Source organism: Chlorocebus sabaeus, chromosome X (genome assembly GCF_047675955.1).
Source record: "Chlorocebus sabaeus isolate Y175 chromosome X, mChlSab1.0.hap1, whole genome shotgun sequence".
In the NCBI taxonomy this organism is placed as follows: domain Eukaryota; kingdom Metazoa; phylum Chordata; class Mammalia; order Primates; family Cercopithecidae; genus Chlorocebus; species Chlorocebus sabaeus.
Genome location: NC_132933.1, coordinates 102,756,670 through 102,781,607, shown reverse-complemented (window position 1 = coordinate 102,781,607; position 24,938 = coordinate 102,756,670). Strand labels below are relative to the sequence as shown.

General features: G+C 37.7%; 1 protein-coding gene across 3 annotated transcripts in view; it reads left to right on the top strand.

The window, feature by feature from the left end:
- The window catches only part of CLCN5 (chloride voltage-gated channel 5), a 162,412-nt gene that overhangs the window by 105,376 nt on the left and 32,098 nt on the right, over window positions 1-24,938 (top strand). For all 3 annotated transcript variants that reach the window (XM_007991720.3, XM_007991719.3, XM_037994925.2), the window contains one exon: window positions 6,005-6,151. In XM_007991720.3, coding sequence (XP_007989911.1) covers window positions 6,005-6,151 — 147 coding nt within the window. The remainder of the gene's footprint in view (window positions 1-6,004; window positions 6,152-24,938) is intronic.

Sequence of the window (24,938 nt, the reverse complement as noted above, 5' to 3'; positions counted from 1 at the left end):
AAAGGGACACTTTATAACCCAAACAGTGAACCAGATTGCTGCTGCAGGAAATGTTTGAAATGAGGCAGCTCAATTTAGCTGGATTGTTCTGTCAGTGGGTTACAGGAAGAAGTTCGTAAGGTGCCTATGAGGAAACTAAAAAGTTTTCCAGCTTCTCCTTTGTTGGGTCTTCATCTTATAGTGTCATTATTTTGTTTCAATGAATTCCCAGAACAATAGGTACGCCCATCTGAAACTATGGCTGCAGGACACATTCCAAAGCCAGAGACAAGTTATTTTTGGACTCCCTGTACCTTTACTTCCTATGATTTGTTTGGCTAATGTAGAGTTGCTGGAACCATGTATTTTAAATCACTTCCTGAGTGAAACATAACCAGCCCGGGGAGAGAGGGAAGGGAATTCTGCATTACTTTGCAAATTTTCTTGCTTTTTCTTTCTGTGCTAGTCACCATATGGGACTCATGGGCATTTAATAAATTTACACTAAAAGAAAACTTATTGAGTTGTGCTACTCTCTTAGCCTCAGTTCTTCTCATCAGCTAAAATGGTTCTTGTTTTTAGCTAAGATTTCTAGAAACCTTGAGTGCCTACTTGTGAGGTTGAGTGCTTTTTGTAGGTTTGTCAAATGTAAATCTCAGAGTTAGACAAACATTAACCATAAATATTGACTCGGATGCTGCCTACATTTATAAAGGAACGTTGATTTGTCTTGTTTGGATTTTATTATTTGTGTTTAGGTTAATATTATTTTCACTGTTTTTTCCCTTGTCCTGCTCTTAAGTTTAAAGTAGCAATAAAAGTGTCTAATGGAGTTCCTGGTAATTCAGGACTGTAGCTTGAGGGAGAAATGAGAGCTAGAAATAGTAAGTTTCCTTAATAAATCGGATTGAATCTGGGAAATATCTGTTATTTGAGTTACGTAGGAGCTAAGATCCAGAACAAAGTGGAGGGGCTATTTGTTTTCTTTTTTCTTTGTATTTATTTTGTTTGTTTAAAGAGGACATCTGTGCATGTAGGTGGCCTTGCTTAGGGAGTCAGAGCCTAAGTGATATGAGAAGGGCACCCACTCAGATGGTTGACTTGAATACTAGAACTTAAACACATTGAAGATGACATCTGGATTTCCACATGGATATGTGGCTTGCTGTGGGTGTCAGAGGCTGAGCAGGGTAAAGAAGGAATCTACATGGAGTAGTAGTTCAGTTGTGTGAGTCAACCTGACAGGTATGAGGAGAGCATCTGTGCAGAGAAGAGTTGAGGAAAAGATAGGAGACTGGTTATATACAGGGGAGTTGTTTAAGAAAGTAAAAAAATTAAAAGATTTCTCATTGTTAATGAAGGGGAAGGTACATATACAGGAAGAGAAAAGACTAGATTGAGCCTTGTTATGTTGGATTGAAATCAGAGATATAAGTGAAAACTTACATTTTTCATATGTGTAAATATTCATATATGTAAAACATATGTTGTCAATATATATAGGTGGATGTGAAAATATATGTGAAAGTGTGTGTGTGTTCCCTACCTATGTCCACTGGGGAGCAGCAACCCTGAATAACAATGAGCACCCAGATCATGTCTTTTAAATACCACCCCCAACTAAAAGGACTCAGAGTTTCTGGAAGAAATGGCTGATTTTGGAGATGGAGCGTGAAAATACAAGATGAGTCTGGAATGTCTTTTGTGACAAATTAAGGAAATTATCAAAGCATGATGGGGATATGTCAAAAGAACATAGAAGCCAGTTTGAAAAGGTTCCCACTGGACAAGTTTGGATGCAAACAGGATGCAAACAGAAGAACACCATGTCACTTCTCTGATATATTGCCAAAGATGTATATAACCTGAGTCTGTTCATGAGGAAACATCAGACAAACCAAAATTGAGATATTGTCTGCAAAATAATTGGCCTGTAATCTTCAAGAGTGTCAGGATCATGGACCTCATAATCCTGGAACAGGATCTGTTCCAAGTAGCAATTACATATGGGTATTCCTTCCAGCACTTTTCAGGAAGTTTATGTTTTTCCAAATTTTGATTCTCCCCAAAAATCAGTTGAGAAATTGGGAAAGTGGGAGCAAATTAGCAATCAACATAGAAATGTTACTGGTTTGAAGGAAGCTGCTGATGTTACGTTCAAAGCAAGAACAGAAAACATTGATGCATAGAGTCAAAGGTTGAGGTCAACATTTCCAGGAAGAGGTCCAGGGGCTTATAAGAAAGAAAGTCATGATTTAATTAGTTACCCTTACTTATAGCTGTTACATGTTGTATGTTTATGTCCATGGTCCTGTCTGCTGCTAACAGTGAGTCATTCTTTCAATGAGATAAATAGTAGGTAGGGTGCAGTGGCTTACGCCTGTAATCCCTACACTTTGGGAGGTTGAGGTGGGAGGATTGCTTGAGTCCAGGAGTTCAAGACCAGCCTGGCCAAAATAGTGAGACCCTATCTCTGCAAAAACAAACAAACAAAACAAAACAAAACAAAAAATTAACTGGGCACAGTGACACACACCTGTAGTCCTAGCTACTTGGGACACTGAGGTGGCATGATTGCTTGAGCCTGGGAGGCCAAAGCTGCAGTGAGCAGTAGTGGCACCACCACACTCCAGCCTGGGTGACAGAGCAAGATCCTGTCTCAAAAACAAACCAAAAAAAAAAAAAAACACACAAAAGATAAACAGTAATATGTTTATATGCATAGTATATTTTATATAGATCCTATGAGTGGTGTTCCAAGAAATAACAAGCTTCATTAGTGAAACAGGCCCTTATATTGGCAGTTTTGTTATGTGATTCTGTGTGGTGTTGTTTAACCTTGCTTAGGAGATCCAAATGTTGTTTAAATATTACCCAACAATGTTTGCTGATCTTATACATGTTGTGTGTTGCAATATTCACTATAAGGTACAGTTATTTGTAAGGCAGACAAAATAGTTTCATCATTAAAAAAGAAAATAAACTTATATGAGCCAACATGTGCCCAAAGGCCCAAGTAAAGATGCTTTGGATGCACTCTTCATCTGACTAACATCAACACAGAATGAAATTTTCTCTTCTTTTCTTTTCTTCTCTTTTCTCTTCCTTTTCTTTTCTTTCTTTTCTTTTTCTTTTTCTTTTCTGATAGAGTCTCGCTCTGTCACCCAGGCTGGAGTGCAGTGGTGCCATCTCCTCTCACTGCAAGCTCCGCGTCCCGAGTTCACACCATTCTCCTGCCTCAGCCTCCCAGGTAGCTGGGACTACAGGCACCCGCCACCACGCCCAGCTAATTTTTTGTATTTTTAGTAGAGATGGGGTTTCACTGTGTTAGCCAGGATGGTCCCGATCTCCTGACCTCGTGATCCACCCGCCTTGGCCTCCCAAAGTGTTGGGATTACAGGCGTGAGCCACCGCACCCGGCCTTTTTTCTTTTTCTTTCTTGAGACGGAGTCTCACTCTGTCACCCAGGCTGCAGTGCAGTGGCACAGTCTCGGCTCACTGCAGCCTCCGCCTCCTGGCTTCAAGTGATTCTCCTGCCTCAGCCTCATGAGTAGCTGGGATTACAGGCACACAACACCACGCCTGGCTAATTTTTGTATTTTTAGTAGAGGCAGAGTTTCACCATATTAGTCAAGCTGGTCTCAAACTCCTGACCTCAGGTGATCCGCCCACCTCAGCCTCCCAAAGTGCTGGGATTACAGGTGTGAGCCACCGCATCCGGCTGATTTTTTTTTCTTAAATAAAAAGTAAAGGCACTTCTTCCTGAATGACAGGCGAGAAGACAGACTGAGTCAATTTCTCGTGTGTTGTTGGTAATAGGAAAAACCTGCTAACAATCCTGTATTAGGCCTGGTTCCCTAGAAGCAGAAGCAGAGACAGGATTTGGTGTGAGTCCTTTACTGAGAGAGTCCTCTCAGGAGAAAGGGATTGAAGAAAGCAGGATAATGAAGGGCAGAAAAGTCCAGCAAGTTTGGATTGGTGAGCAGCAAGGGAGCTTGGCTGAGACTATAAAACATGGCTTCCTAGTATCCCAGCACCCATTTGATCCACACATCAAGGTTAGCTTTTGTAGCTGAGGAAATGGTTTTATGGTCAATAATTTTGTACATTATTAGTACCTTGGGGTAACTTTGTATCCTTCCCTACCTGACCATATATCATCATGTATGCATGGTAGTGTTCCAGTATAACCTATTATTTAGTTCACATTTGCACAGATTTCAAGTTACTTGTGCATGCTAAAGAAGAACATTGAGATTGCATTTCTTTTATAATTTTATTTTAAATTGATATATAATTGTACATATTTATGGGGTACAGTGTGATGTTTCAATACATGTATACTTTGTGTAATGATCAAATCAAAGTAATTAGCATGTCTATCACCTCAAACATTTATACAGGAAATTTCCCTTGGTGTATCTGTTTTCTTGGTTTTAATCATCACCTTGATGTTGTTAACTCCCAAGTCTTTGCCTCTCAGTCTTCATCTCATCTGGCCTATCCAGCATCATTTTTGTATCTGACCCAGTATCCCACGATGATTCATACATAGTAGGTGTTCATAAATGTCACTCACACTTCAGTCAAGCTGGTCTCTTTATCACAAATGAGGTATTGTGAAATTGAACACATGATTTGGACCTTAACTTTAAAACAACAACAACAACACCACTAACTGGGCAAGTTAGCCTTTTGCAGCTTTCAGTTTCCTTATCTGCACTAGGAGTGATAATGCCATAGCATAGGAATGTAGGAAACATTAAAGGAAATAATTCATTTTAACCACATAGCCCAGTGCCTAGAAATTGACAAGTACCTGGTAAATGTTGGTTCTTTCTCCTTTTTGCTGAATATTTAAGGCCTACTTTTTAGGCCTCTTACTTAATTTATCCTATTTGTTTTTTTACCACATTTATCACACTTAGTTCTGACAACCTAGGACAAGAAGTTTCTTAAAAGAGTTGGAAAGTTTAAAACAAATAATATTTGTGTAATAGAACTTTGCTGGCTATGATTTTTGACTAAGATTTCCTTTAAAAAATAGGGAGGGTGGACCTACGTAAAGTTGGCCATAATGCTTTTAAAAACTAAATAAATCAATATACTAATATTTTTAAGTAAAATTTATAATCTGAAAAAATTACACTTGGGATGAAGAACATTTTTCATCTTTAATATTGAATTCTTAAGAACAGCATTGAATGGCACACTATGTTTATTTTCCCCATGTCAGTCATCTAGTATTTCTGTGCATGTACACTGTATTAAGACATCTGGGAGAGTCAGAGGAATAAGATAATGTGTTTTTTTTCCCCATTCCCAAATGGCCAGCACGTTTCTCAATACTGATGTCTAGTTTTTATTTCAGTTGATTACTTGTGAACTACCGTTACATTTGTACATGTGCCCTCATTTGGTTTTATACTCATTTGAATGGTTCTCAAATATTGCCATCAACTACATGGTAATGCTAGAGGTACATTATATCTAGAGGATAACTGAATATATTTAGTTTATATAGCATGAAAGAAGACATAAGACTAAGTCCCAACCCAAAAGGTGAAGATTACCCAGATGTCCATCAACTGATGAATAGATAAAATGTGGTCTATCCATACAGTGAAATAATATTCAGCCATAAAAATTAATGAAGTGCTGATACATGCTGTAACATGGATGGATATTGAAAATATTATGCTAAGTGAAAGAAACCCGACACAAAGTGTCACATATTGTGTGATTTCATTTATATGAAATATCCAGAATTAGCAAATCTATAGAGACAAAAAGTATAATAGAGGTTACCAGGGCCTGGGGGATGGGGAGTTACTGTTTGTTGGGTACAGAGTTTCTGTTTGGGATGATGAAATAGTTCTGGAAATGGATAGTGGTGATGGTTGCACATTGTAAGAGTACTCAATACTACTGAACTGTATACTTCAAAATGGTTCAGATGGCAAACATTACATGTAAGGGACTTGAAGATAATTGTTATAAGCCTCCTATTTTTCTTTCTGCACAGGTGCCATGGATAACAGAGGCTTTCAGCAGGGGAGTTTTAGTAGCTTCCAGAACAGCTCCAGTGATGAAGACCTGATGGACATTCCAGCGACCGCTATGGATTTCTCCATGAGAGATGATGTTCCTCCCTTAGACCGAGAAGTAGGAGGTATTGTTGGTGATGATAATTTATCTTAATTTTTTTAAATTTATGTACAATAAAATTCATTTATTTTCTGGCACATACTCCTGTGAGTTTTTAACACATGGCTAGATTATTGTAACTACCACCACTGACAGGATACAGAACAATTCAGCTCCCTAGAGAATTCCCTCTTGCCACTCCTTTGCAGTCAGACCTCCTTCCTCCCTAACCCCTGGTACCAGTGATCTTTTCTCTGTCCTTATAGTTTTTTTCTTTTCAATGATGTCATATACATGGAATCACATAGTATGTCACTTCTTGAGACTGCTTTCACTCAGATTAGTGCCTTGGAGATTTATCTAAGTTGTTCATTTCTTTTTCTTGCTCAGTAGTATACCCAGGAGTAGGATCACTTAGTCATATAGTAAATATGTTTAACTTTATGAGAAACTGACAAACCATTTTCCAGAGTGCCTGTACCATTTTGCATCTGAACTAGCTATGTATGAGAGTCCTACTTGCTCTGCACCCTTAACAGCACTTGGTATTTTGGCCATCCTATTATAATACGTAGGTAGTGTTATCTCATCATTGTCTCAATTTAATTTCCTTAATGGCTAATGATGTTGAATAGCATTTCATGTGCATATCTGCCCACCTTATATACTGTCTGATGAAGTGTATGTTGAAATCCTTTCCTCTTTCTATAACTGGATTTTTTATTAACTGGAATACATTTGTAAAATTAAAATCCCCCTCCCTGCTTATCTGGTTACCTAGTTACATATTCTTTTCAATGGCTGCATACAGTTTCATGGTATGTTTGTGCCATGGTTTATTTAACCAAGCTTCTATTGATGCACATTTCAGTTGTTTCTGATCTTTTGCTGTTACAAACAATGCTGCAACGAACAACCTTGTATCTATCTCTTCTAAGCATATGAGAGCATTTTTGTCACATGAGTGTGTGAAAGTGCCTATTTCCCCACAAAGTTACCAGTGCTGACATTACCATTCTTTTTTCATCTTTACAATATGATAAGATAAATAGATCTCAGCATTTTAATTTTCATTTTTTTACTTAATGAGGTTGAGCATATTTTCATATGTTTACACACCATTTCGATTTCTTTCTCTGGAAGTTTCCTGTTCATGTGATGTTCCTATTTTTCTAATGGGCTGATTATTCTTATTTCTTTATCAGAGTCCTTCATATACTATTATTACTTTTTTGTCTGATGTCAGTTTAATATATTTTATCCACTTCTAGTTTGTCTCTTTTAACTTTGTTTTTTTAAATTTACAGATATTTAAAATGTTTATATAGCCATGTATATTGCCCCTTTCCTTTATGACTTCTGAATTCCTTATTGTACTTAGAAAGGACAGTATCACTTTAAGATTACATTTGTATAGTTACTTTAAAACTCTGTCTGGTTCTTTAACTGGGGTTGCCATTGTCAAAGTAGACAGAGGACAAGGAACTGCTGTCAAATTCATTATTTAACAAACTCATATTAAGTACATATGACATTGTGGACACTTTGCTGAGCTCTGGGAATTAGCAAGGCTTGAAGATACCATCCCTGCCTTCATGAAGTTGATTATAGCTAGCTAAATAGCCACATGAATACTTATGATAGTTCCTACCCCTTAGAGTTATTTTCAGGATTAAATGAGACAATACATATATAGTGCTTATAACTATACCTGGCATAGAGTTAAGTACTCAATAACATGTTCAGTATCATTATTTTATTATTATTGCTAAAACCCTGTATTATAAGTTCTATAGCTCTTATAGGAATTTAGCAGAATAAGCATTTCATGTGGTGGATGTGTCTACGAAGGACTGCAGATTTTATAGAGAAGGTGTTTTGGAGTGAGGTCTTAAAAGATTAGTTATTTGGTAGGAAGAATGCTTCAGGCAGAAAGTATGCTTTTACAGAGGTATCAACAGGCAGAATCTATGGAGGTATAAAAAGGCAGAATATAAGTCCCGATAGCTTAGTTGGTGTTACGTGCATCCGTATAAGAGACCACTTGAGCAGGCTTAGTGTGAGCAACAAGGCTGTTTATTCACTTGGGTGCAAGTGGACTGAGTCTGAGAAAGGAGTCAGCGAAGGGTGGTGGGATTATCATTGGTTCTTACAGGTTTCGGATAGGCAGTGGAGTCAGGAGCAATTTTTTTTGCGGGCAGGGGATGGATGTTACAAAGTACATTCTCAAGGGTGGGGAGGATGTTACAAAGTACATTCACAAGGATGGGGAATATCACAAGGTATGTTATCACAAGGGTGGGGGAATGTCAAAATGGCTTGACCATGGTGCGGCCAGCTCAGAGAATCTTACAGTCAGGGCCTTGAATGTCATGCTAATAAGTTTGAATTAACCTTATTGTCACTGTAAGGATGAAACTCCTTCATCAATTCATTCAACAAATAGTTTTAGAGTACCTGCTGTGAACCAGGCACTATTCTAGGCACTGGGGATACAGTGGTGGGATTAAGACAAATATTGACCTAGAACTTAGATCTAGGTGGGGAGGGCAGTAAACGAGTAAAAAGGTTACTTAGTTAATTACCCATCATGATGAGTACTAGGATGGAAATAAACTGAATAACAATAGATTATAACTGGGGAATGACACTTTAGTTAGGAAGGTCAGGGAAGGTTTCTCTGAGGAGGTGACTAATTTGGGGTGAACATACCAGTATAAAAGCCACAGGTTAAAAAGAATAACAAGGAATTTGCCTTGGGGAAGATATGTCAGGAAAGTGACAGTAGGAGAGGGCCCCTGAATTTAAAGTTCATAAAGGAAAGGTACTGATGGTATAGTATTTGGTGGTCATCTGCCTACTTCTACAAAAGAGAACTGTGTTAGCATATTGCTTCTGCTTATGTGTAGTCATAACCATCCTGAGTCAGTTATACCAATCACCGACTTTAGTGAAGTGGTCAGTTAGGGGGATTCATGAGCTTACATTGGCTACCTCTACTTAAAGCCTTCTGGTTAAACCAGAGTGGCTAATCATTGTTACTTCTAATAGAAAATGGTATCCATCATCTGTAACTGCAAAGTACTTTGTGTGTTCATGTTGCTCTCAGTAGATGATTGGGGCAAGTGACTATGTATTATTCTCATTTCATAGACTAGAAAACTGAAGCAGAATGAGATTTTGACATTACCTATGACTATAGAATGTGTTTTCACGTGAATAGTCCTTCATCACTTTTCATTAGCCTTTACAGGAGAACTACTGCTTCTAGTTTACAAGGTCTAACCGTAAAATAATGAGGCTGCTTTTCATGAAACACACATGAAAAGCAGCCCACTTATAGCCCACTCTGTAGTGATACAACTTTCTTGCTTTGCTTTCTAATTGCTCTTACTTTATTTAATGTTTTCACATGGGATTTCCTAATAAAGAAAACAACAACAAAAAGGTCACAATGTCCTTGATATTCAGAGGTGAAACTGCATAAAAGACTACATTTTGTACCAGGCACAATAGCACGCACTAAAAAGATTAGCGAGAAGGGGCTTGAAAGGCAATAAAAGTGGTTCTTGTTTTCCAGATGGCTGGAGGGCTTGATTTATGAGGAATGAATAAATAAATTATGCATAGCATGGTTAAATGCATCTGAGGTAGTGTTATAGTAGTCTGTAAATTAGAAGAAACATAAACATGGAGATCTGAAAGAAGGTGGAGGGAATAGAAAAAGAGTTTGAGTAACAGAAAAACACGGAGGACTGTTCTCATAGTCCATCTGTTCTCACTTCCCTGCCTCTGCAGCGTGCACCTTATGGTCAGCAGTGCATTCATTCATTCATTCACTTATTCATTTGATACTTATGGAACACCCAGATATGAGCCTAGCACTGTGCTGTTTTAGTAATGCTCTTCGATTCCCTTTTTTTCCTCACCTCCCTGTCTTTCTACCTAGTGTGCCTTGCTACTCCCTAACTGTTGAATGAGGAGACATTCCTGGCAAGGAGAGTAACGCAGGTAAAGGTCCAGCAGCATGAGAGAGCCTTTTATATTCAAGAAACAGAGTCTGCATATTTGAGGTCTAAGGCCCCTGGGGTGGGAAGGATGGTGGCAGTTGGAGCAAGAAGGAAGACTGCAGGGGCTAGGGTAGGAGGAGATCTAGTTAGAAATCTAGGTGGGGTCCAGATTGTGTACACTTTTTGACCTCATTTGTAACCAAAGCACTATCAAATGACTTAAAAGCAGAGGAATGATATGATCACATTTGAGTTTTAGAGAATTTTTGGCAGTGTGGAGGGTGGCTTGAGTAGTGTAGGTTGGAGATGGGAAGACCAGTGAGTGAAACTTGTTTTTTTATAATCTAGGCAAAAGATCAAAAGGCCTGAATGAAGACAGCAGGAATGTAGAGGAAGAAATAAGTTCTGGACAAATTTCAGAGGGGGAACTGATAGGACCAATTAGATATGGGAAATAAAATAGAAAAGAGTCAGGGATGACTTCAAAGCCTAAGCATATTATTGGGTTCCCCATACCGTCTGCTGAATTTCAACATAACCTACCAAAATCCAGGAGAGGAAAAAAATCTTAATACTGAAATATGATAGAATAAAAAACCCGAGGGTACTTGAAATTTACGAAGTAAATTGCGAAACATTTCTATCTGTTTTGCCACACTACAAAAATATGTCATAGTTTTCCTCCAGAGAGAAACTGAAAACAAAGTAAAATATCTTGGGTTCCAACTCATGGAGAAATCTACTATTATCACTTCAGTTAGGCTTCCCTCAAGCTATCTGACTAGAGCAACTGTGTGGATTGTGTGGGAATGAAAAGAAAAGGTATTTTGAAATTTATCATTCTTAATAACACTTGAACTTCCCTAAACACTTAGCCTGGAAGAGTGGCAAACATTAATGCTGCCTTTTGAACTTAAAAAAAAGTGGCCCATATGGAAAGCTCTGCAGGGCTATAAACCACATCAGTTTAATATGCTGAATCTTTAAAATGAAATCTATGATGATGTCCACAGTCTTTAAAGGGTTCATTTAGGTTACTTAATTAGGAAAACGGCCAAATTTTAGAATTGATATCCTCTATTTTTTCCCCCACTTACTTTTTTTTTTTATTAGCTAAAGTACATAATTTCTTCAGATTTACTTAGTTTTTACCTAAATGTCTCATCCAGGATACTATATTACATATTCATCATGTCTCTAAGGAGCTAAGGGTTCCTCTTGGCTGTGACAGTTTCTCAGACTTTCCTTGTTTTTGATGACCTTAACAGTTTTGAAGAGTACCGGTCAGGTATTTTGTAGAATGTCTCTCAACTGGGATTTATCTGATGTTTTTCTCATGATTACAATAGAATTTTGGAGAGGAAGACCACAGAGGTGAAGTGTCTTTCTCATTATGTCTTATTAAGGAGCACATACCATCAATATGACTTATCACTGTTGATGTTGACCTTGATCACCTGGCTGAGGTGTAATGTTTGCCAGGTTTATCCACTGTAAAGCTATTTTTTCCTCTTTCCATACTGTACTCTTTGGAAGGAAGTCAGTGTGTAGACCAGTGGTTCCCAACATTTTTGTCACCAGGGACAGGGACCAGTTTCATGGAAGACAACTTCATTTTCAACGAAACCGGTGGTAGGGGGTGAGGTTGATTTTGAGATGAAACTGTTCCACCTCAGATCATCAGGCATTAGTTAGATTCTCATAAGGAGTGCGCAACCTAGATCCCTCGCATGCACAGTTCACAAATAGGGTTCGTGCTCCTCCGAGAATGTAATGCTGCCACTGATCTGACAGGAGGTGGAGCTCAGGCAGTAATGCTTGCTCACCCTCTGCTCACCTCCTACTACACGGACTGGTTCCTTACAGGCCACAGACTGGTATCAGTCCATGGCCCCGGGGTTGGGGACCCCCTGGTTTAGATCACACATAGGACTAGGAAGTTAGGTTTCACCTCCATGAGGGTGAAATATCTACAGAAATTATTTGGAATTGTTTTACATGGGAGATTTGTCTTTTCTCTCCCATTTATTTATCTATTAAATCATTTATATCAGTATGGACTTATTTATCTTGTACTTTGAGTTGTAATCCATTACTACGTTTTGTTGCTCAAATTGTTCCAACTTTGGCTATGGGGAACTCTTTCAATTGGCTCCATTTTCCTTTGACAAACTCCTATCATTGTGACAAACTCCTATCATTGTGGGGTCTTTTTTGAGCATATCCTTATTTTTTGGCATTACAGCATGCTCTAGGCTCATATTATATATTTCCTCCCCCAGTGCTAGAATCAGCCAGTTCTCCAAGGAACCCTGGTTCCTTTTATTGGAGAATGGTATTAGAAACCATGATATGGATACTAGGTATGCTCCTTTCTGCTGATGGCATTTGTTGCTTCTAGGCCCTGTTAGCCAATGCAGTAAGGAAATACGTGTATACTGACCCACACATATATACACACATACACACATATCTATGAATATATATATATGTAACCACCTGTATCTACAGTAAACCAAACATGAGATCATACTCATGTCTCTAATTCTAATCTATTACCACATGGATCACTCTAGCCTCCTCCCTTTGCTTGTCTATAACCTCCGAACAGTGAGAAACCTGATTCCTACCACTCACCATCTGTTACTTAACTGTTTACTTCTGGTATATAGTCATATGCTGCATAATGACATTTTGGTCAACTACAGTCTGCATATATGATACCACATTTTAATAGTTTGTGGTATAAATAGTTCCAAATTTTTACTGTACTTTTTCTATGTTTAGACACATACTTACCATTATGTTACAGTTGACTACAGTATTCAGTACAGTAACATGCTATACAGGTTTGTAACCTAGGAGCAATAGGCTATACCATACAGTCTAGGTGTGTAGTAGGCTAGACCATCTAGGTTTATGTAAGTACACTCTATGATGTTTGCACGATGATGAAATTACCTAACAACACATTTCTCAGAATGTATCCCCATCATTAAGTAATACATGACTGTACATGTATAGTGGTTTCAGAATTGTTAACCCATACCCTCCATAAGAAACAACTTTATCAAGAGTGCAGTGTTTATGCATCATTCCTTTTGCTTTAGTGTTACAAATTTTATTCATTTTCACAGTTACCTGGGTCTACATTTTCCCCCTTTATCCCTTTCATTGAGGCTGTTTTATAAATTTGTGATGCAATTAAATTCTTTTCTCACATGCTGCATTCTATCCTGGCATCTTCAATCTTCTAAATGATCTTTTTTATTTGCATACATTAGGTTCATTCTTTCTACTGTGAAGTTCTATAAGTTTTGATAAATATATAGTGTATCCACTATTACAGTATCATGTAGAATAGTTTCACTGCCTGAACAAGTCCCCTGAGTCCGTGGCAACCACTGACCTGTTTATTGTCTCCATAAATTTGCCTTTCCCATAATATCATGTAAAATGAATCATATGGAATATAACCTTTTTAGACTAGCTTCTTTCACTTACCAATATGCATTTAAGATTCATCCATGTCTTTGTGTGGATTTATTGCTCATTCCTTCTTATTGCTGAATAGTATTCCATTGTCTGTATATACTACTGTTTGTTTATCCATTCACCTACTGAAGGACATCTTGGTTGCTTACTGTTGGGGGCAATTATGAATGAAGTTGCTGCAAACATCTGTGTGCAGGTTTTTATGTGGATATAAATTTTCAAATCAAGTAAGTATGTATTTAGGGGTGCGATTGTTGGATCATATGGTAAGACTATGTTTTGTTTTGTTTTGTTTCATAAAAAAAAGTGCCACCAAACTGTCTGCCAAAGTGCCAAAGTGGCTATACCGTTTTGCATTCCTACCAGCTATGAATGAGAGTTCCTGTTAGTTTGAATCCTTGGTATTGTCAGTGTTTTGGATTTTAGCCATTCTAATAGGTATGTAGTGGTATCTCATTGCTTTAATTTGCGTTTCTCTAATGACAAATGATATTGAGCATCTTTTTACATGCTGTTTGCCATATGTACATCTTTCTTTGGTGAGGTTTGGGTTTTTTGCCCATTTTTAATTTGGGATTTTTTTTTTTTAGAGTTTGAGTTATTTGTATTTTGGATACCAGTCCTTTATCAGATATATGTTTTGTAAATGTCTTATCCTAGTCTGTGGCTTGTCTTCTTGGCTTTTTTTTTTTTTTTTTTTTTTTTTTTTTTTTTTGAGATGGAGCCTCGCTCTGTCGCCCAGGCGGGAGTGCAGTGGCGCGATCTCGCTCAGCTCACTGCAAGCTCTGCTTCCTGGGTTCACGCCATTCTCCTGACTCAGCCTCCCGAGTAGCTGGAACTATAGGCGCCTGCCACCATGCCTGGTTAATTTTTTGTATTTTAGTAGAGACGGGGTTTCACCATGTTAGCCAGGATGGTCTCCATCTCCTGACCTCGTGACCTGCCCACCTCAACCTCCCAAAGTGCTGAGATTACAGGTGTGAGCCACTGTGCCTGGCCGTGGCTTGTCTTTTTATTCTCTTTACAGTAGCTTTTGCAAACCAGAAATTTTTAATTTTAATGAAGTCTAACATTAATTTTTTTCTTTCCTGGATCATGCTATTTGTATTGTATATAAAAAGTCATCACTGAATCCAAAATCATGTAGATTTTCTCCTGTGTTGTCTTCCAGAAGTTTTATAGTCTTGCATTTTACATTTAGGTCAATGGTACATTTTGTGTTAATTTTTATAAAAGGAGGAAAGTCTTTGTTTAGATTATCTTTTTAACATACTTATGCCTAGTCATTGCAGCACTGGTTGTTAAAAACACTGTCCTTTCTCCACTGATTTGCCTTTGCACCTTCTTTAAAGATCAGTTGACTGTATTTGTGTGGGTCTATTTTGGGGCTCTCTATTCTGTTCTCTTCATCTGTGCATCTTTTGGCAATACCATGCTGTCCTGATTACTATGGCTTTATGGTAAATCTTGAAATGAGGTAGTATGAGCCTTCCAACTGTTCAGCTTCAGTATTGTGTTGGATATTCTAGATGTTTTGCTTTTCCACAGAAGCTTTAGAATCAGTTTATTGTAGCTGCAAAATGACTTGCTTGGGTTTCTGTTGGGATTGTGTTGAATATATAGATCAAACTGGGAAGAATTGAAATCTCGATAATACTGAGTTTTACATCCCATGAACATAGACTATTCATTCAGATCTTTAATTTCTTTTATCAGTATTTTGTAGTTTTCTGCATATAGATCTTGTGTATATTTTCTTAGATTTTGACCTCTAAGTATTTAATTTGGAGTGGGGGGGGGGCTACTGTAAATAGTATTGCTTTTTAAAATGTGCAATTCTAGTTCATTACTGGTATAAGGAGAGCAATTGACTTTTGTATATTGAGTTTATATCCTGTAGTCTTACTATGTTTTTTTTTTTTTTTTTTTTTTTTTTTTTTTTTTTTTTTTTTTCTTTGAGACGGAGTCTCACTCTGTGCCCAGTCTGTAGTGCAGTGACGCGATCTCAGCTCACTACAAGCTCCACCTCCCGGGTTCATGCCATTCTCCTGCCTCAGCCTCCCAAGTAACTATGTTGTCTTTATTAGTTCTAATAAGTTGGGTTTTTTCCCCTTCAGGATTTCTTTAGGATTCTTTGGGATTTTCTGCATAGACAGTTATGTCATCTGCAAATAAAGACAGTTTTATTTCTCTGTTTCTAACCTGTATAATTTTTATTACCTTTTGTTGTCTTACTTTACTAGCTAAGGTGCTGAATAAATGAACGGTAAGAGAAGACATCCTTGCCTTCTTCCTGCTTTTAGGGGAAAAGAGTCTAGTTTCTCACTATTAAGTGTTATATTAGCTGTAGGGCTTTTTTTGGTAGATGTTCTTTATTAAGTTGAGGAAATTATACTTTATTCCTACTCTGCTGAGAGTTAATCATGAATGGATGTTGAATTATGAATTATGTCAAATGCTTTTTTGTTGATTGATATATGACTTTTCTTCTTTAACCTATTGTTATGGTAGATTACATTGATTTTTGAAATGTTGCTCCAGCTTTGCATACCTGGAATAAATTCCGCTTGGTCGGGATTCCACTTGGTTGGAGTTAATTGATATTATGCAATGTTGAATTCAATTTTCTAATATTTTAAAAGGATTTTTACATCTATGTTCATGAAAGGTATTAATCTGTAGTTTTCCTTTCTTGTAATGTTTCTATTTGGTTTTCATATAGTTTAATGTTGGCCTCATAGAGTAACTTATGAAGTGTTCTCTCTGCTACTATTTTCTAGAAGAGATTGGGGAAAATTGGTATCATTTTATCCTTAAATGTTTGGTAGAACTTACCAGTGAAACCATGTGGGCCTGGTGCTTTCTTTTTGGTAAGGTTATTAATTTTTGATTCAAAAATAATAATAGTGAATATATTTAAGTTCTGCAGGTTTATTTTACAGCACAATGATGATAGTTAATAATAAGGTATTGTATGCCTGAAAATTGCTAAGCAAATGTATTTTAAATGTTCTCACCACAAAAAATAAGCATGTGAGATAATGAATGTGTTATTTAGTTTGATTTAATAATTACAATGTATACATATATAAAAACATGTACACCTTAACAGTTTCTGTTTGTCAGTTATACCTTCATAGAGGTGGAGAAAAAATAGAAGTGGGTTGTTTAAGCTTTGTGTATTTTGGGATTTCTAGCTCTCTTTGTTATTTATCTCCAGTTTAATTCCAGTTTGGTAAGAGAGCAAACTGTATGATTTCTAATCTTTTAATTTTTTTTAAGTGTGTTTTGTGGGCCAGGATGTGATCTATCTTAGAAAATATGTGTATACTTGAGAAGACTGTGTATTCTGCTGTTGTTGGATGAAGAAGTTGATAAATGTCAATTATATTCAGTTAATCCATGAAAAAGATGATAATAATAGATATGGGGCTATTCAGATGTTCTGTTTCTCCTGTGTAAGTTTTGGTAGTTTGTGTCTTTCAAGTAGTTGGTCCATTTCACTTGTTAGTAGATTTGTGTTCATAGTATTTCTTTATTATCCTTTTAATGTCTGAGAGATCAGGAGTCATGACCTCTTCTTCATTTCTGATATGGTAATTTGTGTCTCCACTCTTTTTTTTTCTTGGTTAGCTTGGATAGTAGTCTATCAATTGTTGATCCTTCCAAAGAACCTGCTTTTGTTGATTTTTCTCTATTTTTTCAACTTTATTGATTTCTGTTCTAAATTTCTTATTGTCTTTGGTTTGCTTTAGGCTTATATTGTTCTCTTCTTCTCCTAGTTCCCTAAGATGGAAGCTCAGTTTATTGATTTTAGATCTTCTTTTCTAATATATACATTTAATCCTATGAATTTCCCTCTAAGCACTGCTTTTGCTGCATCCCTCAATGTTACGTCTCACATATGTTATATTTTCATTTATTTCAAAATATTTTAAAATTTGTCTTGATAATTTTTTGACTTACAGGTTATTTGGAAATGTGTTGTTTAATTTTCAGGTATTTGAGGATTTTCCAGCTATTTTTCTGTTTTTCGCTCCTATTAATAGTTCAATTCCATTGTGTTAGGATTTACAGCAAACTGGCTAGGACTTGGGCTGTATTTCATGTTTGGTGTAACTAGGCACCAGAGGCTTCAAATTCCTCTAGTGTCCTTGTTTTTGTCTCTCCTCTTGATTGTGAGTTTCCCTGAGGACAATTCCTCTAGAGAGTCTGTGTCTTGCAGCTCTTTCAACTGTGATCCATTGTTAGTATACTCGAGCCCTGTTGAAGTGGTGGTGAAGTATGGGGGAGGTGGTAATTTTATAATGCTCTGATTAAACATCACTGTTTGATGGAACTGTGTTTTGTGGCTATGACCTTCATACATTTTTCTCCAGTAGTATAGCTTTTTGTCCTCCCTGCCCTCTACTCTCTTCTTTGACTGCGACATTCCCAATGTGTTTACCTGAAGCCCTGCACCCTGTTGAGTATATTCCCCTGCTTTAGGTGAGATAAGAAGGCTAGAGGGGATGGGAGTGGGAGGAATGTCCTTCTCCCAACCAGGATAAGGCTCAGGTAAAGTATTTTCCCCTGAGGCCAGAGAAATCTCTGGCAAATTTCACAATGATATCTCTTTCCCTCCCCTTGTCAGAGCCAGGAGGGATTCTTAGATCTTCACTGTGAGAACTTGGTGGGGTTCCTGGAGGTAGAGCTTTGGTGTAGGAGCTCCGCTAAGACTGTGGTCCCCAGGAGTTTTTTGTACTCACGCTAGTCCACACTCAGCCTTCAGCAGCTTGTTCAAGTTGCCATTTGTGTTTCTACCAGCTCCAGCCATTTCTACTCCAGGTAAGCAGATCTCTTTGAATAAGCTTGTCTCTTCAGATTTTAGGGTGGCAGTTTCCTCTGCAACCTCAGTTCTCCAATGGGTCCAAGAAAGATCATTGATTTTTTTTGGTTTATCCAACCTTTTGTTTTTGTAAGGATGAGAGTAATAACTTCTAAGCTCTTTGCTTGCAGGAGCTGAATCCAGAGGTTCCCCCATTTTCATTTGATAAAACCACTTTGGTCCCTTCTTGAAGGAAATATATTTTTTGGCTCCACTTTGTTCCAATTTATGACACATGGTAGAGGAAGGGGTTGCTGTAATGCCTCAGGGGGTATGCACCATATGTTTCTAGGATCTGAGGCTACCAGGTAATCCAGAGATACTATAGCCATATGGGTATAGCTCTGTGTAGTTAACCATATGCCAGAAATGTTGGGTCTCAGTGAGATACTAGATAGTCCTGTACCTCGCTGATGAGCTGAGTCTTACCTTTCTTTTCTAATGATTGGTAGCACCATTTTATGATCTTGCCAGTAGAGCATTCTCAGTTAGCTATGCAATCAAAATATCATTTGGAATTCCTTAAAGATAAGGGCCTCTCAGAAGTCATTCAATCCAATATATGAGTGACCAAACAAAAAATCAACTCTTAAATGATAGAGTATGAATTTGGAAGGGACCTCAACATTATACTTGCTAATATCCCTTCATGTTACAGATGGCAAACCTGTAAACTCACAGAGAGTAAGGCAGTTGCCCAAGGTGACACAACTAGTGAGTTATGGAGCTAGGATTGGAATCCACATCTTCTCATGGCAGGATAATAGGTCTGATCACACTTTGTTCTTGTTTAAAAACTGAATAAGCTGCCTTCCTCTCAGGGCTTTCCCTCTTGGTGTTCACCAGAAACTATCACCTGCTTTGTGCACAACTATCCCAGTAATCTGCCTTCCAGAACATAGGTCTGCTCCTTGCAGTGTCCTGTCTCTACTCTTCCAGTTGCATTGCTAGTATTTTTTCTTTTCAAAATCACTTATATAACTCATAAATATGTCTCACTATAAAAGATTCAAACAATACACAGGTTTTTAAAATGTGAAAGTCTCCCCTGTTCTTCCCACTCCAGAGACAACCACCGAAAAGAATTCAGTATGATCCTTCCAGTTCTTTCTCTATCCAGTCACATATACAGACACACATTAAAAAAATAATAATAATAAAAAAGACATATTCTTCTTATTTCGTGACTTGCTTTTTTCACATAATATGTCTGGAATACGTTTCTATTTCACTACACACCAGTCTACTTCTTTCCTTGCACTATTTCCCTATTAGTAGATAATTTTATTGTTTCTGGGTTTTTGCTACTACAAACAGTGCTGCAATGAATAACACACATACACTGGTGTGCATGGGTGCAACTGTGTCTTTAAGGGTAATTCCCACATGAGATATATATATGCTTTTTTGAAACTTATTTTTCTGTCCATGACACAATCCTATGAATCCAAGGAGAATTTCACGATTGGTATTTTTCTCTCTTGAAATTCCACCCCCCCTCCCCTGCCGCTAAAGAATAATTACTAGTCTCGTGTGCCCAGTTTCCTTTTGGAAATTGATAGAAACCAATGTAGACTTAGGACAGAACTGGAGAATTCCAGTTCTAAACAATAATTAGAAGTTATTAGGCAGGATCATGCTACCCAAAGGATTTCCCAACACAGTGGTATGTAATAGGCATTTTAGGGCAGTGTCTCCCTACCCATGACGTTCCCCATTCTCTTGATAGTCCCATAAATGTGTACCATTGAGAAGGAAGGAATGAAGAATAAGTAAGGGAGTAGGGCACTGTTTACTTTTTGTGGAGAGCCCTCTCAGCAATTTTGTCAAATCTAGCCTCTTTACTTCATTGCTACATTGCTTTCTGTGGCATCTTAGTCCAGTGGGAGCCTGCAGATACCAAGCCAAAGTCCTCATGCTGTTTTGGTTACTTTGATAACTCTGTCAATTAGCACCCTGGTTCCACTGGCCATGAAAGTGAGTTGAGTCAGGAACTTCCAGATTTGAGCAGATGCTGGGAATAAGAGGGCTACAAGAGATACACCCCAAGCAAATATCTACAACCCAGTGAAGATGGAGCTGTATCCACTGGGAATAAAGAGTCAGAAGGAGGTGTTAGAATCTGAATTCATGCTTGTCTCCACAGCTTTCCCTATGCCTTTCTGCCGTGCCCAACCTTCCTGTATTTTTCTCATAACTCTCAAACTTCATTTCGATATAATAGATTTGTTGGGGTTCTTGCAGTTCCATTTCCCACAGCCTTCACCACCCCTTTTATTGCCTAGTTCTCAGCAGAGTCGGGATAGAGTCTCTTCTTTGTTGTCCTTCCTGCGTGTTAGACACCTTCAAGTTTTAACCTGCTATAAACAGGAACCAAAGCAGTGGATCACTAAATGAAATGAGTGCAGGGATGAGATTCAAAACAACGCAGGCACTGCCCAATCAGATTGGCTGTCAGACATAGCACTGGGGCAGTGTCCTGGAGCCTCCTGGTATTCCATTTGCTGGATCATGGGTAAGTTCAGGAGTTTCTAGGGTAGGGTGAGGTGGGGGAGGAGAGTCCTCAGGAAAAAAGTGGTTATTTATCTGTAGCTACTGAAGTATTTCAGTATTTAGCAAACTGGTATGGCATATAGATGCATACCAACAGAATAGCTGCCCTGAATAAGTGTCCCGTGGTCGACTAAGAGTATACTAAAGCATAATGTGGTCTTGGATAGATACTATCCAGGACTTAGATAGGAGGGCTACTCCAACAACATTTGCTTTTTGACCCTGGACTTAGTTAAGTGGGAAAACAAAATAGAAGCAAAATGAAGGCACAAGTTGCTAGATAGAAAGTTCCTACAAATGTTGATTAATTATCAGGGCTTCTGCTGTAATGTACTATCAGACAAATAGGTGAAATGGGATGTGAAAGAGTTTATGTGACTTACTGGGAGATCTAGAATGGATGAACCAGTACAAGAAGGGAAGTAGGGTGCAGGTATGGAAGTAAGAAGTGGCATATAATAGGCTCTTAGTATTTGCTGTTGAATGCAAGTAAAGTTTAAATGACCACAGGATGAATATCTGCTGATGTGTGCTAGGCATGATGTTGAATTTTTTATACATGTGGTTCCAGCCTTGCAAAAATACAATATATCCCTGTAAAACTGAAATACATTTTTTAATGGGACTGTTTTCAAGTCCTGTGATATATACCAATAGCCCTGCCCCATTTCTTTGAGTGCTTATTTATTTCCTTAGGCTGTTGCCAATTAGTGAGCCCTCATGCAGCTGTAATATTACTAAAGCAGTACTTCAAGGTCTGTGCATGAGATTTCTTCCTATCCTTTTTCCCCTTGTGTTTTTGTTAGTGTTTAACTAGTTCACTTAATCAGTTACTGTTCAGCCCCCTAGGTAAATTTCTAATGGCATATTGGTTAGGGATTTAAATAAACATTATTCTCAACAGATTTTTTTTTCTTGTATTTTAAGGGGTTTTCCAGTTTAAAGCATCATGTGATTTTTAGAAAAAAAATTAGAAAGTGGTTTCCATAATGGGAACTGAGTTAAATACATTCATTTATATGCCTGCTCATTCAAGCAGTGTGTTTCTAAAGACCTGTTGTTAAGTCTTAGACCTGAGTATAACCCTACGGGAAAGCTGTTTCAATGTTGACTTTTTTCTCTGACTGGTTTACTGTACGTTTTTCCTGGACTCAGGCAATGCAAATTAGCCTTTTGGGGGCTTTTTGTTCTGTCATTCAAGTTGAGATCTAATTGTACTTTAACTTGAATAATTTTTCTGTTAGAACATTAAGTTATTTTATATATAACATTTACTATGCCTTCAAAATTTGAAATAAGTTTTACTTTTTTTTTCTTATAGAGACAAAAATCTAGACTCACCTAAGTACCCCAACCTGACATGTAGGCTCATTGTTTAATTTTACTCTGCCTTCCTTGGCAGCATATTTACATGCCAGAAACTTAGCTCTTAATGCATTGTTTTTTGAAAAACCTTTTGCATTTCGTTACTTTGCACATCATTAGTTGATGGGTAGATCATTTCTGCTGCCATTCTTGACAGTTAAATTTTTAAAATTTATTTTTTTCTTTTATTTATTTATTTTTGAGACGGAGTCTCGCTCTGTCACCCAGGCTGGAGTGCAGTGGCCGGATCTCAGCTTGCTGCAAGCTCCGCCTCCCAGGTTCACGCCATTCTCCTGCCTCAGCCTCCCGAGTAGCTGGGACTACAGGCGCCCGCCACCTCGCTTGGCTAGTTTTTTTGTATTTTTTAGTAGAGACGGGGTTTCACCGTTTTAGCCAGGATGGTCTCGATATCCTGACCTCGTGATCCCGCCCGTCTCGGCCTCCCAAAGTGCTGGGATTACAGGCTTGAGCCACCGCATCCAGCCTATTTTTTTCTACTAAGTTTTAAAAATGCTAAGAAAGGAAACCAGCTAGATGTGGAATATGACCAATGACTTAAGCAGTTTGTCATCAAGTCAGCTATAGATATCTTGATGAAAGTGTGTGAACAAGTTAAACCTTTTTATTGATGAAACCTAAAATAGTAGCAATGGCTGTCATCATCATCATTATTATACATTTTAAAATATATTGTTTTTCCTATTCTAAAAAGTAGGATGAATATTTTTAAATTCACAGTCTGCACTTGTGCCAGTTAACCATTTAGAGGTCTTCATGTGCTAAAAGTTTTCAAATGTTGCGCAGGGGCCACTGGCATTGTAAAAATTGGGAAATAGTCTGGTCAGATCAGTGTTTCAGAAAGTATTCTGCTTATCTCAAAATATTCTATTATTGCGTTTTTATCATAGGATGCATTAAAAATTGGTAAGAATTTCTTTATCTGATTTTCACAATAATATCAATTGACCTACACTGAGCAGTCTGTATAATGAACACACACTAAAGATGGTAAGTTTGCCAGAGAAAGCATGGAGGGTAGAAAAGAATAAAAGAAATAAAGCATGTCAAACTCTGATACTGGTGCCTTATTTCTTAATCTAAATTGTAATTAAATCTTATTTTATTTAGTATGAGGACTGAATCATAACCACCAGCCCTCTAGTGCTCAAAGGAAGTAACTGTACATGGAATAAAAAAAAAAGTGCCTCCCTTGGAAGTGCTGATAAAGCATTTGAGAAACACATGAACTTTCATTAAAAGTTAATAACATGGCACCAGCCATGCAATCCATAGAACTATACATTTTTATGTACCAAAAAAGATAGTATCTTTGCTAAATTGACTGGTAAATACTATAGCGCTAAAGTGTAAAATAATCTAACAGATAATGTAAATCATACTAGATGATACAAGTGAATTCTGTAGTGGTCTTCAGATACTGTTACAGGTAAAATTGTGTTTACAAATGAGCAACTTGGAAGGAGGCTTTAGAGGTTGGGCACATTACCCTCTTTGAGTGAGATAGACATACTTTTCTAAAAGTTTAATCAAATAAGACAATCACAGTTGGGCCACAAATGGTTTTTGCTTCTTACAGCAATGTAGCTCATGGCCACTTAATACAGTCAGTTGCCACTTCATTTTCAATCCTTCTCCTTAATTAATGCTAGATTAGTTCATCAAGTGGGTGAGATAATGTAACAATGATGAACTGAAAGCATACAGGTCCCATGCAATGCCTCACATTTCATAAAGTTTTGTTGTATTAACATTTCAGGGCATATCGAACCTTAAGAATTGATGCGAGTAATACCATTTCAAAGCTCTACACATAGGGTCCAATTATTACAGCACACTGTGACTGGGTTAATGTTTAACAGTGGCTGTCCTTCACGTTCCCTTAGGGAATCCTCCCAATTTAGGGAGTTGGGAGATAGCAGTTTTATTCTTCTTTACCGAACTGGCCTTATTGTGCAATTAATTAAGACCTGCTTTAAAATAGCCTTCACAACCCTTTAAAACCATGGAAACATCATAGTGAATTTATTGTCAGGCTAAAATAGCTACTTTCATCCAGGTTGGATTAATGAGTATCAGAGTTGTCGTTGCTTTCTGGGTAGAGCATTACTACTCAGAAACAACTCATTTTCTTGACTATACTCTGGGTTTTCAAAGTGATGAGGTGCTGTTAAAGAACCGACCTTGTATAGTAAGTTCACATGCAGTTCAGTTTTTCACATTTTTCTTTAATTATGACTTGTACATGAAGCATAAAACATGTGTACAGTTTAAAGAATAATTATTAAGTGAACGCTCAGATAAACCACCTCCCAGATCAAGAAAAATGACCAGCATTCCAGAAGCCCTGCCCTTGCCATGTGCCCCTCCCACACGGCAGTCCTCTACTCTGGATAGCTTCTGTCTTTACTTTTGCCATTTCCTTGCTTCTGTTTGAAATGTAATCACTTACATTTGTATTCTAAAATGATATAACTTGCTTGTCTGTTTTGGAACTTAGAGGC